This window comes from Carlito syrichta, unplaced genomic scaffold, assembly GCF_000164805.1.
Source record: "Carlito syrichta isolate Samal-C Ts95f unplaced genomic scaffold, Tarsius_syrichta-2.0.1 Scaffold304090, whole genome shotgun sequence".
Lineage (NCBI taxonomy): Eukaryota > Metazoa > Chordata > Mammalia > Primates > Tarsiidae > Carlito > Carlito syrichta.
The window spans coordinates 14,926-35,046 of NW_007248186.1; the positions used below are offsets into that span (position 1 = coordinate 14,926).

A 20,121-nucleotide genomic window follows, 5' to 3' on the forward strand; every position below is an offset into this window, starting at 1 on the left:
CCCTCAATTTCCATCTCTCAAACAAACGGAAACCAAATTATTACATTCGCTGCTCCGTCCCAAGACTGTCTCATCCCATCAAGTCCCTTTTACTCGCGAGATGAATCAATAGGATGTTTGGCTTGCGACGCTCTCTTTGGTGTAAAAACACAAGCCGTAAAACCGTCACTTATTTTCTTGACACTGCATTATCGCCATATCTAGTTGCCAGTTAATGGGCCAAATGCGTGCCTTGCTGGGGTTTCAGGGTCACATGGTCTTCCTTGCAGTGTTCAGCATTCTGTGATCCTTAATGGTTTCCCTATTGCAAACAGCAAATTTGCCATCTACTCGGCCCATGTGCTCATTCTGAAGACATTTCGCTTCCCCTCCCCAAGTTCATCATCTTCCCTGGGAGCTTTACCCAGTGGAAGTTTGTACATAGACAAAATGCAAAATAATCCTAGCAAATTGGGAAATGAAACAGAAACCACATAAAAAGGACCATCAGAAGCCTCCTCTCCTTTATATCTGATGAGCTGGTGGCCCTTTGGGAAAATAGCACAGTTTGTCTGAGATCTCAAGACACACGAGACTCCCGGGGAGACAGAGCTCTCCCGGAGGAGACCATGCTAGGCCGTGGGGTCAGAAGCCAACCCTAGCCCCTTCCCAGTCTGTTTCTGACTCCAAGTTCTGATAATTAAGTCCACGAACTCATCCTAGAAAAAGTGCTACATGCCTCATTGCTAAATACTACTACGGTCACCTCCGAAGTACTCTCCTTGGGAAGCCATGCACCGACGGCCAGCACCTAGTTCATCTATCGATGCAATTTTGGAACTCTTTTTCTGGAAGGTCCGTCGAGCTGTCGTCGTATCACCCTTGATGTCCTGAATGCCATCAAATGTCTTCCTTTCAATATTTCCTTTATCCTCGGGTAAAGAAAAAAGTCACTGGGTCCAGGTAGGGTGCTCCAATACAGTTATTTGTATAGTATTGCCAAGGTAAGAGCACAGCATCAAGTTCATGAACTCAATTGTCAAACCCCAACGAATAACGGTGACAAACTCTGCTGGCCATTCCAGAAAAAGAGTTTCAAAACTGCTTTGATGGGTGGACTAGGCACTGGCATAGGTGCATGGCTTACCAAGGGGAGTACTTCGGAGGTGACCGTAGTGGTATTCAGCAAGGAGATGGTGTAGCACTTTTTCTAGGACGGTTCCAAACCTATTGCCAGCCCTCGTTTGAATGAAGGTGCCCTGTGGAATGAAGCTTCATTCGGATGAAAGCCTGGCCATCACCGTTGCTGTCCCAGGCCACGTGGATGCACAGGCAGTCACACTGTGGCAAGAAGACAGCGCCTCGGGAGGACGGCCATGGGCTGGGCAGGGCAGCGGGGCCAGAGGAACCCAGAGCCCAGAGAGGCGGCATGTGCAGCTGTTGGCCATGTGGGCCCAGTGGGGAGGCTGCCCGGCTTCCCGACTGACTTTACCCGACCGCCCATGTGATTCCTGTGGAAAACTCAGTCCTCGTCTCTGGGCCTGTCCCTTCACCTGTGAGATGATGCCAATGGTGCCAGCATTTGCCTTGGAGGACTGTGGTGAGATTTAAGTCAGTCACCCATGGGTGTGCTCGGGAGGGTGCCTGCTCTCACCAAGTGATCGGTGCTGATCATCTTTGCCGTTGGGAGCCAGACCGTCTGTATGCATCCAGGCCCTAACACCTATTAGTTGTACGACTTGGGACATGTCAAATCAACCTCTCTGAACTGTTTCTTTTCTGTAACACGAGGTGAGCAACTCCTTCACTGCAAAATTGTTCAGAGACTTCTATGGAATAATGGACATGGGGCACCCGCAGTCCCTCCCATGCTGTTACTCTCCCTGACAGACTTCTGAGGACTGTGAAAATCACTTGTGGATGAGAAGGGCTTAGGGAAGGAGGGCAGAAGCAGGGTGGGCAGAGACCCTCTGCCACCAAGAGCCACACGTCTGGCCTGGCCCCAAGCACATAGAAGCCCATGCATACAATTTGGCAGATCCAGAGGCTCCCAGGTCCCACTGGGTAGAGCCCTCCTGGGCCTGGTACACATGAGCTGAAGCCCAGTGCCATCTCCCTGGGCCTCAGACCAGGGCCAAGCAGAGGCCAGTTCTGCTCTCCCAAATGGCCAAAGTCACCTGGATGGGACAGTCCCCCTTGAGAAATATTTCAGACAACCCAAGAGAGACTGAGCCATTTGGACCTCACTGACCCCGAGTGAGGGAGGCTCTGAATACGCAGAGGAGACATTGTTCAGCTTATCCTAACTCGTCCAGAATCCTGACCTGGACCTTGAGCAGGGGCTGGCTCAGGCTCTTTTATTTTTGAGTCAGTCTCACGCTGTCACCCAGGCTGGAATGCAGTGGCATGCTCACGGTCCCCACAGCCTCGACCTGCTGGGCACAGGGTATCCTTCCACTTCAGCTTCCAGGTAGCTGGAACTACAGGCATGTGCCACCAAGTCCGGCTAGTTTTTTGATTTGCTTGTAGAGATGAGGTATCACCAAGTTGCCCAGGCTGGTCTCGAACCCGTGGGCTCAAGTGATCCTCCCACCTCAGCCTCCCAAAGTGCTGGGATTACAGTTGTGAACCACTGCGCCTGGCCTAATTGTTTATTTTCAAATATTTTTGTAGAAACAGGGTCTCGCTATGTTGCCCAGATGGTCTTTGAACTCCTAAACTGACTGGATTTTAACCTGCAATCAGCAGCAATCTCCAAGGGCTCTGGGAAGGACTGTTTATGGTCTGCTTAATCTTGTCTTTGGTGCGCAGCTGGTCACAGAAACGCCCATGTGTGGCACCGGGAGAGATGGTCCAAGATCCTGCTTAAGAGATCCTACTTGGGATGCTAAAGTGGAAGGATGGCTGAGCCCAGGAAGTCGAAGCTGCCGTGGGTTATGATCGTCATGATCTTGCCAATGCACTCCAGCCTGGGCAGCGGAGACCCCAACACAAAAATAAACAATTAAAAAATAAAGCCAGAACTGACCGCCACCTCCATCATGCCATCTTATCTTGCAGCTGTGAGTACGAACCCACAGTGGGCAGGGAGTACAAAGCGATGTCCATGCTCGTTACTGTTGTCTATCCTTCTGCTCTGGGTCCATTGTAACCATGAGCCTCTGGCAGGGCTCTCCGAGGGCAGTCTGGAGCACGGCTCGGTCTCACCGCCCAGGCTTTGGTCCTAGCTCGCCACGTACTGAGAGACCCGAGTAGGTGGCTGGCTCCCCTGTCCAGGTCTCAGAGTCTGGGAAGTGCGAGCCGTGTTTCCTTCTCTCACTGCCCCTCGCTGCTCATCTGCTGTGACTCAGCACCCAGCTCACTGTTATCTTCTCTGCCTTTACTGCTGCCATCATTGTTGGGACTTTAACAGCTACACAGACCCCAGCCACCCAGTTCCTAATCCATGTAGCTCTAGAACTTTCTCCTTCACCCCAGCAGCACTGACTGCCAGTGACACCCGTCATCACTGACTTCACCACGTTTCTAACACTCACTGCTGTTTGGCCACGGCCTCTCCCCAGCTTTCTGTCCCTCTGATTCTTTTTTTTTTTTTTTTTTGAGTTGGAGTCTCTCTCTGTCACCCAGGCTGGAACGCGGTGGCACAATCATGGCTATCACAGCCTCGACCTCCTGGGCTCAGGTGCTCCTTCTGCCTCAGCTTTCTGAGTAGCTGGAACGACAGGTACACACCACCATGCCAGGATAATTCTGTTGTTGTTGTTGTTGTTATTGTAGAGACGAGGTCTCGCCATGTTGCCCAGACTGGTCTCGAACTCCTGGGCTCAGGCAATCCTCTCGCCTCGGCCTCTCAAAGTGCTGGGATTTCAGGCATGAGCCACCACACCTGGCCTGTCCCTCTGAATCCAAAACTCCACAGTTCTCCCACCTTCTAATCCACTGGTGCTATCACTATTTACAATCCCCCTCTACTCCCACGCAAACAGGTCTTGCTGGTTCTGCCTTGTGGTAATGGTTTGAGAAAACCCCGGCCCAGGTTGAAGCCAACATGACAGTTAATCCATCCAGCACCTGAACAGCTGGAGAAAGTGACACCGTTAACTGGACCTATTTTAACTTACACAACAACAGGCCGGGCTCGGTGGCTCAGCTTGTAATCCCAACGCTTTGGGAGGCCGAGGTGAGTGAATTGTCTGAGCCCACAGGTTCGCGACCCGCCCGGGCAATTTGGCAAGACCTCATCTCTACAATAAATCAAAAATTAGCCGGGCGTGGTAACGCGTGCCTGTAGTTCTGGCTACTTGGAAGGCTGAGGCGGAAGGATCGCCAGAGCCCAGCAGGTTGAGGCTGGGGTGGCCGGGAGCGTGCCACTGCACTCCAGTCCGGGCGACAGAGTGAGACTCCAACTCAAAACAACAACAACGACAACAAACTTATACAACAACCTATTGGGCACTGGAGTGGTGGGTACACTTAAAGCCCAGACTTCTTTGCCACTATACAATGCATCCATGTAATCCCACACTAAAGCTATGAAATATAGAGGATTATAGATAGATGACAAAAATAGATGATAGATACATACATACATACAAGCTGGAAAGGTAACAAAGAAAACTTATACCACCAATATCTAACAGCTCCTCATAGCTAACACTTCCTGGGAACATTCACTTCCTCATTCTGAGACAACTATCTCACCCCTCCTCCCTCCTCCTTACTCTCCACCAGACCTCAAAAACAGACCCACACCAAGTCCAGCACCTGCCAGCCCCTGCCCAACACACTCCCATGAGGATGGAGAAAGTCATGCTCCAAGCCGTGCTGCTCACTGGGTCTCGGCCTCTTCTGCCTCAAGAATTTCCCCCATTCTCCCTTCTACTCCACAATGGTGCATTGCTCCCCCTTTAGTGGATTCGCTCCTGTTGTTGGATAAATATGCCTTAATATCATCCACCACTTTTTTTCTTAGATTAGAAAATATAGTTTACTTAGAAAGTAAGTTTGAGGGAGAGAGAGAGAGACAGAAAGAGGAGATTCCTCTCCCCAAGGTAGGGAAGCAACACCATCCACCATTTGAACACCAGTTCCCTGACACCTCAACCCCTCCCGCCACCACTCAATCTCTTTGCCCTCCCAGAGAACCCCCCAAAGAGAAGCCTCCAGGGTCTTAACTCACTCTACTCTCATCCCAACAGGGCTCCTGCTGCCAACACTATTCCAAGTTTCTGTTGGGGTCACTGCTGACTTGCAGTTTTTGAGATCACGGCCAAGTCTCTGCCACGCCCCTTCTCAGCTGCATTTGACACGCCTGACGACTCCAGCCTGATGGGCATCTGCTGAGCCAGGCACCTGTGCCTCCTGCCACCCAGATCATTCAGGATCCTCTGACGGCTGCTCCTTCTCCAGCTGAGAAAGTGGGCCCCACACCTCGCAGGGCCCCAGGATGGTCATTGCCCTTTGGCTGCCCACATTCTACCACCAGATCTCGACTTTTGTATCCCAAGAACAAGAACCACACCATATGTTTTCATCCTTCACACCTCTGCCTGCAATGATTTGGCAAGACAAAGTAAGTGGTGGAAAGGTGCAAGGGAATTAACGCGTTATCAAGGGTAGAAGTTTCACAGCACCCAAAGATGCTGAGTGTTGAGTACAGTTTATAGCAACTGGCCGCTCTTCCAGCTAAGGCTCCTAAGAATCCAGCTTCACTACCTGAATGGTGGAGGGAAATAGCACCTAAAACAATGATAACATTCACTCTGGCAGGAATCAGGAATGCAGACATGAAGAAAATGTCCCTCAAGTTTTCAGTTGTAAATGTGACGGCAAGTGGCCTGAGCAACAGACTGGTCTCATTTTAATGTTTAAAACATAACAAGCTGTTAAACGTAAGTTTTATTTACAGTCATGTCGTGGGACAGATATATCATCCGTACAGCAATAACTACATGTTACACCTCGTGTCTTGGGGCAGTGAGTTCAGTCTGACTGCACACACCAGAGGAAAGGTGACATTTATGAACTGTAAGGGCTTATTACCAGAAAGGCCCTCCCTTACCTTCTCAGCATCGACCACTTGGTTGAACATGATCTTGCTAGGGCTGAAATGCAGCCCCTAAGGGATTCACTTTGACATGCTGCAGTATGACTGGGGTACAATTACACGCACCATTATTTACACAGACTTACAGGAGTGTGAGTTTCTTGCAAGTGTAATTAATCACCCTTTAGGGTCATTCTTTAAATATATCTTTTTTTTTTTTTACCTTATCCTCCATGCAGAACTAAGGGCCATTTTTTAAAGGAACAACAACCAAAAAAACCCATCGATTGTCAGTGCATCTAAGGGAACAGCTTCTGAACTTACAACTAAAGAATGATAACTCTCTGATTTCTAAAACACAGCCTTCATCGAGACAGGGCTCTCAACCTTAGTGGGTACCAGAATGATCAGGTGAGTTGGTTAAAAATGCATTCCTGAGTCCGGCCTCAGATACTGATTGCATGGCCTGGGGGGCATCTGTAGATCTGCGTTTTTAATCCCTGGCCCTGACAATTCTGATGTGACAGTGTGTGCTTCATGCAAGTCCTGTCCTAGAAGTTCTCGTTTGCTCAGAACAAGAAACACTATCTACCATGTTAACAATTCATTTCCTAGACCTATTATTAAATGATTGAGTTTCTGAATCGGATAGTCCTGGTAAGAGATCGTTTCTGTGCTAATATATTCCTTGCTCTTACATTGTAAGGTTTTTGTGACCTTGACTTAGTATAATCCTAAGTACTATCTTCCTGTGCTCAGTGAGAACTAAAAATGATAAGTTGGACAGTCAAGTGTAGATTCTTGTTAATATAAACAGTTTACAATCATCAGACTTCAAGAGGTGTCAAAGAAACTGATTTGCTTTTGGTGAAATCATGTGACCCATGGTTTCAATAATAGCATTCTCTAGAAATAAATATTTAGCACATTTGCTTGCTGGACTTCCCTCACGAATGTGAAAATACTTAGATACACACACACACACACACACACACACACACACACACACACACACACACAGAGAGAGAGAGAGTTATGTTAAATTCAAGGTTACTCCAAAATAGTTTTCTTTACATTTATATTCAAATGCTGTGAATTATGAATATAGAATGTTTTAGTGATTTGTAAAGTACAGAATTTTTATTTTGGAAAAAAAAAATCAAGAATACAACAAAAAAACTCCTACAAAACCAGATAGAAAATCTATTGTCACAGTTCTACTAAGTCGGGCAAAAAAAAAAAAAAAAAAAGAAGCTAGTTCCAGTTCCCAAAAAAAAAAAAATCTACACAATTGATCTCTTAAAATGCAGAGCAGAAATAATGTGAACAGAAGCGCTTGTGTTTATCAGGTGTCTCCTCTGTGCCAACCATGGCTCTTTACAAGCACCCTCACTTGGTCCTCACACCCTGCAAGAGGCACTCAACTACCCACCATACAAAGACCAGCCTTGTGTTCCACATGCTCCTCCTCCCAGTGTCCTCCACGTACCCACACTGCACTTGCCATTCACTACAGTCAAAACTCAAATTCAGCTAGACGTACTGAACATAACCCACAGTCTAGAATAACCAAACTGGTTTCTAAATATGAAAAGCAAAATGTCTAATGGTGTGAAAAAATTATAGCATATATCTAAGTACAATAACAAAATTATTGGCTCTGTACATTCATTAAAACATAAGAGATTCAGATATCAATTTAAGCTTTTTACTTTGATATACTCCACTTCCAGTTCCTAAATATTTGATATATACATTAAAAGTATTAAGGAAAACACGGTTCTCCCAGGAATTAGTCACATTATAAATCTAACTCACTATTAAGGAATGGCTAAGTACATCCATATTAAGTATTACTGATCCCTTGTTTGAGACAAAGGAAGAGTCTGGGAATCTCACTTTCAATTTATGCCTATGCTGGAACCACAGAAAGCAAATGTGTCCAAATAAAAAAAATCTTTATAAAATCTAATGTTGAAATCATGTGGGATAGATTATTAACAAATAACAAGTTGATGATTGTAAAATTGTAATTCATTCAAAGAATAAGCGGTAATTATTTGTCCTAAAATCTATGAAAGCTCTTTAAATGCTATGTGGTAAATCTGGGCATTGCCTTCATTCTAAAAATGCTCTATATATCCACAACCTCTCATTGGTCTGTAATATCATCTAAAAATTCATTTCTTGCTCACAAAAGCTACTTCAAGACATTCTGCACTATCGCATGAATAGTGGCCAACTGTCAATAAATATTTATGCAAATGTACTGAGCGTAAGGCCCACAAAGCAGCAGCGTTGGCCTCCTGATGACCACGGTCCTAAACGCTACACTCATGCACACTACAGTGGCTTCCACTAGGTCGGCCCTTCAAACCCATTAAGTTGAGACCAGAGGAGGTATGCTGGAGTATCTAAATAGAGTATCTGAAATCCAAGTGAAACCGTTACCTATTATAGAAACAGACAACTGAAACAGCAACCCTGCACCCAACTTGCCTGGTTAATCTTCCTGCCCAAAGACACTAAAAGCTTTAAAAAGTGATCCATTTTTCAGTGAACTGACGGTAGAATTCATATTAAAATGGGAACTCTTTGAAAGTCACATGAGAATACTATCAACTCTAGAAATGATCATCAAGAAATCAACAGGCGCCTATCTGCACTAACGCTAGACTATATTTAGTCAATCCGTATTTCTTATGATCCCAAGGAGTCTAAACATGAGGAAAGATACATCTGAACACTGCTGATTCAAAGAATTCAAAGCTCAAATGCAAAAACAAAATGAGAAAAAACAATCATGTAAGGGTCAGGCAACGTTTTTGCTATTTAAATCATAAATGACAGGATCCATCCTTTGGCTTAGCATTATAGTAAGTCAGTATAATTTATTTCAAAAACATAATTTTCAAAGCATTCTGGAGACCTAAAATGAACCAGATGGAAAAATAGAAATTAACACCTACGTTTTTTTTTGTTTTTTTGAGTTGGAATCTCACTCTGTTGCCCAGACTGGACTGCAATGGCTGCTCCTGGCCACCGCAGCCTTGACCTGCTGGGCTCCGGTGATCCTTCCGCCTCAGCCTTCCAAGTAGCTGGAACTACAGGTAGCTACCACGCCCAGCTTATTTTTTGATTTATTGTAGAGATGAGGTCTCACCAAGTTGCCCAGGCGGGTCTCAAGCCCACGGGTTCAGGCAATCCACTCACCTCAGCCTCCCAAAGGCGTGGGATTACAGGCTAAGCCACCGAGCCCGGCTTCACCTACAGTTTTTAAATGCGAAGCGCATCAAAATTTTCAGTGATGAATGCTATTTAAATGTTATTTCTTTTTGAAATAGAAACAATGTCTGACACCTACTTTTTGACAGAAAAGACTGAACTTTTCCTTCACACTCAATTTATGTTTTCTTTAACTACAAATAGTTTTGCACACAGTGTTACAAAGAAATCTCAGCAAAAAGAAATTCTATCACAGTGACTATATCACTAAGAGAAGATGAAGCAAAATATGAAAAAATAAAATTTACTATTTATTGATTTGTTATACAAGGAACGAAAAGTGGTCCAAGACATCTTAGTCCACCTTCTATGTCCTTCTGTCATGATAACATATACAGTGATGGCAAGGGAGATTACGAGTCTAGCTCAGGGTCAAGTTTTTCCACTTTAATAACTATTTCTGGAGTTAAAGCTGCAGCACCCGCTTGTTGGTTCTCTGCCTCCGACTCAGACAACACTTCTTCCTTTATTTTCATAGGCTTATGACCGGCCTCCTCCTCTTCATCTGAAGACTCATCGAGCTCCCACTCATCATCTATGTCCATTTCAAATACTCTCACATGACGGAGATTTGAGCTTAACTAAAAAAAGAAAAAGCGATGAATAAAGCACCGTAGAATTATCAGCTTAACTAACACATACTACATAAGGAACTAGAAATCAGATGCTTGAATCAAAGAATGGTTTTAATGGGAAAGTTGTATTCCCATCAATTTACAACAAAATCACTAAACTCAGTCTTCATTTTGTATAAAAGGATCTCTGGATACAACAGTAGTAATTTCATCTAGAATTATAAACTGCTTAGTCAGCATTCTCAGACCAAGAGAACTAAATAGCTAAGGCTACAACATGATCATAATCAATAAGAACTACAAATCACAATTTATATTTATACATCACCATGAAATATTTGCACAAAAGGCCCTTATGTAGCATGTTTTTGATGAAGTCTCCACAGAAGCAATGTCACTTCTTGCAATTTCTCTTAGCTACTGAACAATCTGTAAACACTTACCACACAGGACACTTTCCGAAAACCATTCCCGGCAACATACTGTGCTTTCATACTTTCCAGTAATCGCCAATGCTTCTCAAAATGCATAGTGCGAGTGGGAATAGCACCACATTGTTCATCTAGCCTAAGGGGAGGAAAAAAACCAGCAATTCAGGAATGAAAAGGCATCTCTTTCTCCCTGGTTTACGACGGGTGGTGTCAGGGTCAGCTACAGGTTTAACTTCTATTCCTACTCCTGTTTCCAATATAATTTTAGGAGCTGCTGCATTACAAAGCTGTGATACAATATTCTATTAAAATACTGTAATTCCAAACAGAATGTCATCTTAGTAAAGTTTTTGACTCCCTTTCAAGAAAAGCAAATGCATATATTTTCAAGCTAGAGAAGGGATCTGGTTACATAAGTCTCAGGCAATAAAGCCATCACATGAAATTGGCAGTGTACTTCCCATGGGTACTGAAGTCCTAATTCTAGAAAGTAAACCTAAAATAATTCTACTATAAACTGGGTTAATGCTATATTTGAATATATAAGTAAAAGAAGTTCTATTCTCCACTCAAAAAATTCCCTATCTTGTTCCAACAGATACTTCTTGATTTACTAGTAAAGCAAAGGGACAAGAGCTATTAAAGCCAGCATGGCCAGGAGTGGTGGTTCATGTCTGTAATCCCAGCAGTTTGGGAGGCTGAGGCGGGAGGATTGCTTGAGCCTCCGAGTTCGAGACCAGTGTGGGCAACATAGTAAGATCCTGTCACTACAAAAAGAAAAATTAAAAAATTCACTTGGTATGGTGGCATGCGCCTGCAGTCTCAGCTACTAAGGAGGCTGAGGCTGAGGCTGTGGTAAGCCATGATTGTGCCACTGTACTCTCCAGCTTAGGCAACAGAGTGAGACCCTGACTCAAAAAAAAAAGATAGCTTTTTTTTTTTAATGAAAAATAAGGGTCTTTCAGTTCTGCTAACTCTTTGGTTATCCCTAGTAACTAGATAACCACTATCTAGCATACCTAAAATATTGGAGTCTATAAAAAACACTTAACTGTAATATCAGAAAGACGACTTAACTGATGTGTTACTTACCTTGTAGAGTAAGTGCCAGTGAATTGATACTCTGCAGAATCTTCCCTGTTGTATACTAAAGACAACGGCAGCTGGACCAAGAGTCTGTCTCTTCCTTCACGTCCTACAGTGTCTTTAAGAACTACTGTCACAGTTTCATCATCATAAAACTGTGCATCTAAACAACTGTAGATGCTAGAATTAAAGTAAGCTTTGTTATATCAAAGATGATCGCAATGAATGAGAAAATACAGTATTCATAACATTAAGAGGCACCAAGCAGAAAAAGAATAATTTATTGAATTTAATTTAAAAATTAAATGACAGGAACATTTAAAACACACCATTAGTTTGTACTAAAATCAGAGTCACCGTTTGTACCTGATTATTCACAAATATAACTAGGTCTTAAAAAGAAGTAATCATGAGAAAAAGTCTGTGAAGTTGGTTCACAGTTCTAGAAAACTCTTGACATCAGTGGTTAGGCCTTAAGCTTGTGGAAATTCCACCTTATCCACAGGCAAACAGAGTTAACTAGACTGAAAAGTAAAAAAATAAGATATACATAAAGACACAACAACTCCAAAGACTATCGTTAAAAAAACTTATGAGAGGAAAAAAGAGAAAAAGATGAGCCTATGATCAGGGTCAGTTCTTTCCTCTGCAAAGCCTCAGGGATGGCTTAGAAACTGTTACTCTTTTGAATACTAAGAAAATTCCAGATCAGTAAGAATGATATCGCCTCATCTTTTTTTCTTTTTTGATCGTATCAAGAACTTCAGCCTGGCAGGCCATCTGCCCCCTGGGACCACATCTTAGTAGACAGGCAGCTCAGAATATTAATGACAGGGAACCATACTACATAAACTCTCACAGAGCAGTCAATTTCTATTCAAATATGAGTCAAATCATTCCCTATGTACAGAATACACAAAGACTTCTATCCTCTATGTTGGAAGTGACAACACCCTTTTACCTGTATCATTATAATTGAGTCTGGCCATATTTCTGTAATTGCATTTACTAAGCATATACGTAAACAACATGTATGTACATTTCATCCCAACAAAATTCAAGACTTACCTTCTTCTGACTTTTTCAGTTGTGGCATATGTAAAGCTTCCAAATTTAATAGCAATTAGTCCATTACTTACAGATCTTGAAGAAAGAAGGGGAAAAGAGACACTTTGTGGAACAACCTGGATAACCAATATTCTAAATGCTTAAAAGAACATGATTGTCAGTGTTAGTATATTTACCTAAATACCAGATCCCATACCAAAATACCATTACTCTTCTTTAAAATACTGACAACTAATTTAAACTCCTAGATAGATAAACTAACTTGGTTTAAAATTTTAGAGTCACCAAAGTAGCTAGATACCTCAATTAAGGACATTTGGAATAAAAATAATAAAATTATGTCCCTTTGGCTACACCTTGGTTTTAAATCTCTTCCAATTCAGATTTAAAACCATTTTTTAAGATACGAATGGGATTCTAAATAAGATTTATCTTTTAAAACTTTCACTTCAAATTCTCTTTGAGGCAAGGCCTTGTGTTTAATAAAAGGCATCCTTAGCCAAGGTAAAAATCCGTTCTACCAGATATCCACTAAAACAGTTCTGAACTTACAGAAATTCAAGAGATAGAATATAATCCTGCGCTTTCGGCTGTCATATTTTTCCTACCCTCCCCTCAAAACCTTAAATACAATGACCACATACCAATACAAAATTAAGTAATCCGGAATAGAAAGGATCATATACTGAACTCAGTGTTAACCACCTTAATGATATGAAAATTCAGGCAAGACAATTAAATAACAAACCTAAAGTCACAATGTAGCTCAACTGAAACCTAAAATGTTGGAAGGGAAGCTGGATGCTTTCTTGTTAAAAATGATATGTTCTTACCTCTTTTGATTCAAAATTTATACTATACTTACTGGGAAATATCAGTATGTCTCCTTAAGATGCACATTTTATAAAGCGAATCTTCTAAAATAGTAAAAAGAAGATAATGTAGATTTGAAGTCTTATTATTCCACCTAAGAAAAAAAAAATATCATCATGGTATTTAACTATTAATGCACAGAACAAACTTGGATTGTTCACACAAGACAGGGAAGAAGCACACACTTACAGAAAAGGAAATTTGAACAATCTACGTGTAGAATCCTCACTGAAACAAAAGGGAAATAAAAGTGAGAAAGATGTAAGTTGGCTGCTGAATTATCCCATCCAATAGGTAAACAGAATTACCTTCGAGTATCTCTATATAACGGAATACAGATTGCTTGATTCATCGATTTTCCAATTACATCCTAAAATAAGATGTAAAACAAAATTAGAGCATTTATATGTACACAGATACTCTACAGAAAGTGACTGACCATCACTGTTCAAGTGCAGTGAAAAAAAATCATCTCTTATCACCAAATTCTGCTCATAAGAAACTTTAATAATAGTGATGACAATAAGGAAGAGAGAAAATTCAGAGCTGAAAAGGACCTGGTGTAAGCACATGGCAGGTTCAAGACCACCTCCCTGTAGTATCACAACAACCATTCCTGGGCATTCTTCAGCCAAACATGAGACACATTATAAACAGTTTATTTCTAAGACTGTTTATAATTAATTTGTACTGGGGACAAGAAAACACTTATTTCAGGAAATAAAAAAATGTGTGAGCTGGGCACTGTGGCTCATGCCTATAATCCCAGCACTTTGGGAGGCAAAGGTGAGAGAACTGCCTGAGCCCATGAGTTTGAGAACAGCTGGAGCAACTTGGCGAGACTTCATCTCTAAAAAAAAAAAAAAAAATTAGCCAAGCATGGTGGCACGTGTCTGTAGTTCCAGCTACTTAGAAAGCTGAGGTGGAAGGATCACCTGAGCCCAGCAGGTCAAGGCTGCAGTGGCCATGAGTGCCTGGGCAACAGAGTGAGACTCCAACTCAAAGAAATAAGAAATAAAAATAAAAAAATATATGTAAGACACTAACAAGATACAGTACAAGCTGACTCATATGACCCTGCCATTTTTGTTAGTCAACAACAGCTGAGTATCAACATTTCCATATAGTTCATCCTAATAACTAAGATCATTTACATGAGTAAACCACACACTTTAGATATTATTGCTCCTATACACATAACATGTATTTCCTTCAAACTTACTGCTGGCTTTTGTAAACACTGATCAATAATGTTCTCCATCCGCCTTTTCACAAAATGCAATGATTTTCGAGGATAGTAAGGAAACAGCAAAGGACTTTCTGGTTTCAAACAAAAACAAAAACAAAAACAAAAAAAGTTATGACAAACCGATGATTAGGAGAAAACAATCTGTTAGAACCAGTTTGTTCAGTCGTCTCATGGAGGAATTCTCACTGGCTGCTGCGTTACACTTTCACACTACCGTATTACAATGACCATGGCCTCTGCCTTGCCTCATCTCCCACTGACAGCCCGTTAAAAACGATCCCACTGCGTAAAAAGCTTAGTTCCACCCAAATCCAACTGTGTTTGTTGGCTATAAGAAGTGATCTGGGAACCACAGCTATGTCAAGAAATAAAGTTCATTCTTCCCTATTCTTGGCAACAATGTAATGATAACAGCAGTTCAGTAGTGTTCTGTAAGAGTCTAAAAAAGGGACTAGAAACTAGCTCTATGTAAATAAGCTCTTTACTTTTTAAAAGGCTACTTTATCAGAAGAAAGTAAAACATAAGTTAGCATTTTCAGCATACAAATGGCTGGATTAAGAAAAAATTTAGCATTACCTAACACCTACTATCCTACATCTTTTAAATACCTGTTATTTCTACTGCTTACCACAGTTGCACCGATTAAGTATCATTTTCTCCAATTTACAGATGAAAAAAGAAAAATAATGTTTGGCAGGTTTAGGTAACTGCCCAGTGTGAAAATGACTAAGAATCTAGGTCTATGAATCAAATCCAAGTCTGATTCTAAAGCCTGGGCAAAAGAGCAAAACACTCTATTAAAAAAAAAAAAAATCCTACTTTTCATAGGGTGCAAAATAGATGATATAAAAAGAAGCAATCTTACTATACACAGTTCATTTCAGAGTGTTCTCTATTTTCCACGGTAATGTCATATACTATTGGTTATTTGCTGTTTTCTAATCAAATAACATGGACACAAAAAATACATCTAATGAACTTGATAAGTACTCAGCGAGTGTTCAGCAAGCTATTAGCTGACTTACTTAAGATCTAGTCTCAAATAAAATAAACATGACTCAAGTCTACTTGGTTCCTACAGTACCTTTAAGGTGGCTGCTGTTCTGAAGAAAGTCATACCACTGGTTTCCTTCTGTGTTAGGGGGTGACACAAGATCATCATCTTCATCTTTTAAGTACTAGAAATGCAGATTTAAAGATTTAAATTTAGTAATTCAAAGAATTAGGCTCTGAAGGCTGTTTATATTTAACATTTTTCTACTTAACAAGTTTTGTTTTATGGCCAAGTTCTCTGAAAGTAAATTACTTTTAACTGAGTGACCAAAATTTGCTACATGCCAAGCAACTATATAAACTGCAAACTACTAAAAACTACAGTGTTGTAGGTATAGAGACTATAAATTGAGTTTAAATTTCATTTCATGATCATGAGCATATTTTAACTTGACAAGTGTAAGTTACAAATTAGTTTGACAAGCATCAACTGTCAACATACTCTATTCTCCAAGTGAGGTTCACAGAGCCCTGGGAATCCCCAAGGTGTTTTCAGGAAGCCACAAGGTCAACACTAGCCCTGCAGTAATGCCAAGATGTTACTGACCTTGTCACTGTGAGACATTTGCACCGGGAGTGGGGAAAACTACTTATACCTTCGTTGACAGTCAAGGTAGTGGTCCCAAATCATATCAGCAGTCACTTTACATTTTTTGCCACATACTCATAGTTCCATTTACCTTTAATGAAGCTATTATTAATTTTATTTCATTTCAACCTTTTAATACAAATCTTTAATATTGTGTGAGACAGAATTGAGGGGTATGCATAACCATTTCTGCTCTACACTAAAGTATGATGGTTATCTCAAAGAAAAAGCTCCTGAGACTGTTTTAGCTGTGACTGAAGCCAGCAACCTTTTTATTTGAAAGAATAACTGGTGGACAAACTATAATTATTCATACTTGAGTATCTGGAAAATATTTTCTCAAACACAAATAAAGTAACCCCGTCACTCTGAGCAAAACAACGGATAGTATTTATTGTCAATTATAAAATTTTAAAGCTAAAATGAAAATTTTGGAAAACCTGCTATTGCCACTGTGTGCCTGCCAGCATCACAACACTCACAGACTTTTCTCATGTGATTAGCAGTACTATTAATAAAATCTGGATTGGTTACTGTCCAGTGAAAGGTGGCGGCATTCAGAAGAGCTGCATACCTGAGGAAACCACTATTTCCAAAAGGATCAACATGTGATGTTACAAAAAAATCATGCATGAACAGAAGATTCATTTAAAGTCCAAGACAGATGAATGGGCCTTAATGTAATCGAGTATGAAAAGTTCAGTGATGCAATTTTAGATTCCACACTGAAACTAACCTATAAGATATTATCACTTGGCAGGATTCGGTATAGAATCAAAGAACCACAGTTACTTGAAAGAGCTTTTATATTATTTCTCCCTTTCCAACTATGCATCCATGTGAGGCCAGCTCTTTATATATATTAACAAAAACAACATATCAACACAGACTGAATGCAGAAGCAGATATGAGACTCTACCTGTCTTCTATTAAAGCTGGACATAAAACAGATTTGCAAGAATATAAAACACATTCTCCACAAAAATTTTTTTGTTTTGTAAAATACCATCATTTTCCAAAAAAACCATATTAACATGTATTGGTGAGTGGGTTTACTGCTATTTTTAAATGAATTAAGAAATCATTTTTATATTGTCTAATTTTTAATACCTAGTAGTATCTATCAGTGATAGATAACTCACATAAACAAAAGATCTTTTAGGGTTTTCAATAAATTTTTTAAGAATGTAAAAGGATTCTGAGATCAAAAGTTTAAAAACTGCTGCTCTTTGGTTATTTTATTAAAAGGGCAGGGCTGCTACATAATTTGTACTATATTACTTGCCACAGACTTTGGATAATAAAAATTAACACTGTTAGGGTTTTAAAATTAGTTCTTAAAGAACAAAAAAGAATAATAACAATCCAAATTCAATCCAAAGCCCATACCTGACCAACTTTTTCAACATTAAAGTACTTTCCTTTTCGGTTATAAAGGTCCGGAGCCTAGAAAAAATGAACATAGTTTATTTTTTAACTCTCAAAAGAAAAAAAAATCTTAAATTTAAAATAAAAATTATTTTTGAAGAGAGCTATTAGTAGCAGTTACTCTTTTCTTTTATAGACTATAAGACACACAAAAACAAAAGTTCAATCTAGAGACTTTATGTTTGATAAATAAGTACTACCATTAATTAGTTCAACTTTTTTTTTTTTTCAGTTGGAGTTTCACTCCGTTGCCCAGGCTGGAGTACAGTGGCAACGCCCACGGCCACCCCAGCATTGACCCACTGGGCTCCAGCGATCCCTCTGCCTCATCCTTCCAAGTAGCCAGAACTACAGGTGCGGCTACCACGCCTGGCTAATTTTTTGATTTTTATTATAGAGATGAGGTCTCACCATCTGCCCAGACTGTTCTCAAACCCACGGGCTCAGGCAACCCACTCGCCTCGGCCTCCCAAAATGCTGGGATTACAGCCTTGAGCCACTGCACCCGGCCTCAACTTCTTTTTTTAAAAAAATAATTGCTAAGGACTTCAATTGAATTGGATTAAATTTAATTACTTCTTATCATTACCCAGGTTTACTGTAATTATTTTTTTAAAACTTGCATTACAGAAATACCAATTGCTTACCTCATTGAAATGTTCAGTAAGAAACTCAGCAACAAATGTAATATCTTTCTGAGTCATCTACCAAAAACAAAAAGAACAGAAAGAAAACAAATTAAGATTAAAAAGCTTCCCAATAAAATAAGTAATTGTGTAATAATAAATGTTACCTTTTATTATCTACTAAAAGCCATGGAAAAATAGGCACGAGTTCCTTCAAAGAAATATAGATTATGCAACTGTGTTCACAGATTATGAACTCCCAGGGCTCTGAGAAGAATGTAATGGAAAATGGGTCCCTCCTTTGGGAAGGGGAACTGTAACCCCACAAAAGCAGCCTCACTCTGACTTCAGGGCTGCAAGTACACAGCACTATTTGCTTCAGTGTTGCCCCTGCTTCCTGCAATGACCCCGCCTTCATCCCACTCTCATTCTTCAGCCATGAAGGTCCCTAACAGCAATTCACAGGTTTTATCTCCCAAAACACAGAAGACAACAACGTCAGAAAAAGAATCACCACAAAACTTGCCTGGCTTGCAAGGCCAGTTACCTATTGTGCAAAAGATTCACTGAGTTACATTAAGAGCTGAGAGTGGAGGATCCCTTACTCATCAGTCCACCCAGGCTAACTTAATCCTCACCACTGTTGCAGGCTCAAAATGACCTAACCCATCAGAGCAGACAACTCAGGCAGGGGCATGGGTGAAGGGCAGTGAGCCATGGGAACCAAATGGGATTCTGCCCTCTTCTGTAAGGTCTCCCCAGAAAGAGGTTCCACTGTCACTTGCCAAAATATCTTAACAGTTAGAAACTGTCGTTCACCAGACGTTACCAGAGGGACTAATATTGAAGTACCTGATTTCCAAGGAAAATAAAAATGTGTTTAAGATTTAAGGACATCCAGGTAAGGAATACAAGGACGCTACCTTACATAGATGATAAAACCGTTTTCAAAAGTGAAAATTATTAGACAGTCATAATAAAGGTATTCTATGAGATAAAAAAATATACAAAACAGGCACCTTTCTTCTTAAAAAATGGCTTAGGGCTCTGTCTGCTGTCTACAGACTGAAACCCTGTTAACTAATAACTTTCTGAATAAGAGTACCAAGATGACCAGCAAAGCTGAGCCCAACCAGGACAATATCAACATGTTATAGAAATATACTACTACATACTACCTTATTCAGCTCAGGAAGTACGTGGTCTTCTGTCATCCTCAACATTGCTAAAAATATAAAGTTAAAAACTATCTTTAAAGGAAAACAACGAACACAATTTCAATTATAAATACATTTCGAAGACTAAATGTGCCTCACTAGACTAAATAATCTATTTTAAATAGCTTTATTTTCACCAAGAAACATTTGCTTTTCTTCCAAAAACTTTAGTGAAGAACTTAAATTTTATTTATATTTTCAGGTTCAAAACTGCAGGGTTGAACTATTATAAACTATTATTTTTCTTTTTAAATTTAATTTTATATTTATTTTTCACCTTCAATTTAACCTGCTGCAACTCCAGACAAACAAATATAAATACTGTCTCGTGCTAAGGCTATGTGTGCAGGGATTCCTCTAACCTGGTGTGATTCCACTGTTTTTTTTTTTTTTTTGGAGTTGGGGTCTCACTCTGTCACCCAGGCTGGAGTGCAGTGGCACGCTTGCTCATGGTCACCGCAGTCTTGACCTGCTAAGCTCACCTCAACCTTCCAAGTAGCTGGAACCACAGGCATGCGCCACCATGCCCAGCTAATTTTTTATTTACTGTAGAGGTAAGGTCTCACCAAGTTGCCCAGGCTGGTCTCGAACCCATGGGCTCAGGCAATCCTCTCA

At 40.7% G+C, this 20,121-nt stretch overlaps 1 protein-coding gene across 2 annotated transcripts in view; it reads right to left on the bottom strand.

The window, feature by feature from the left end:
* Positions 1-9,540: 9,540 nt before the first annotated feature.
* The window catches only part of ANAPC4 (anaphase promoting complex subunit 4), a 38,899-nt gene continuing 28,318 nt past the window's right edge, over positions 9,541-20,121 (bottom strand). The window contains exons 17-28 of one of the 2 annotated variants that reach the window (XM_008059446.1): positions 19,468-19,514; positions 18,311-18,367; positions 17,625-17,681; positions 15,678-15,771; positions 14,566-14,663; positions 13,652-13,713; positions 13,533-13,571; positions 13,336-13,437; positions 12,471-12,545; positions 11,409-11,582; positions 10,329-10,452; positions 9,541-9,891 (exon numbers count right to left, since the gene is read on the bottom strand). In XM_008059446.1, coding sequence (XP_008057637.1) covers positions 9,664-9,891; positions 10,329-10,452; positions 11,409-11,582; positions 12,471-12,545; positions 13,336-13,437; positions 13,533-13,571; positions 13,652-13,713; positions 14,566-14,663; positions 15,678-15,771; positions 17,625-17,681; positions 18,311-18,367; positions 19,468-19,514 — 1,157 coding nt within the window. In that variant the 3' untranslated portion in view covers positions 9,541-9,663. Of the gene's footprint in view, positions 9,892-10,328; positions 10,453-11,408; positions 11,583-12,470; positions 12,546-13,335; positions 13,438-13,532; positions 13,572-13,651; positions 13,714-14,565; positions 14,664-15,677; positions 15,772-17,624; positions 17,682-18,310; positions 18,368-19,464; positions 19,515-20,121 lie in introns of both variants that reach the window. The other variant, XM_008059445.1, reaches the window with a different exon arrangement.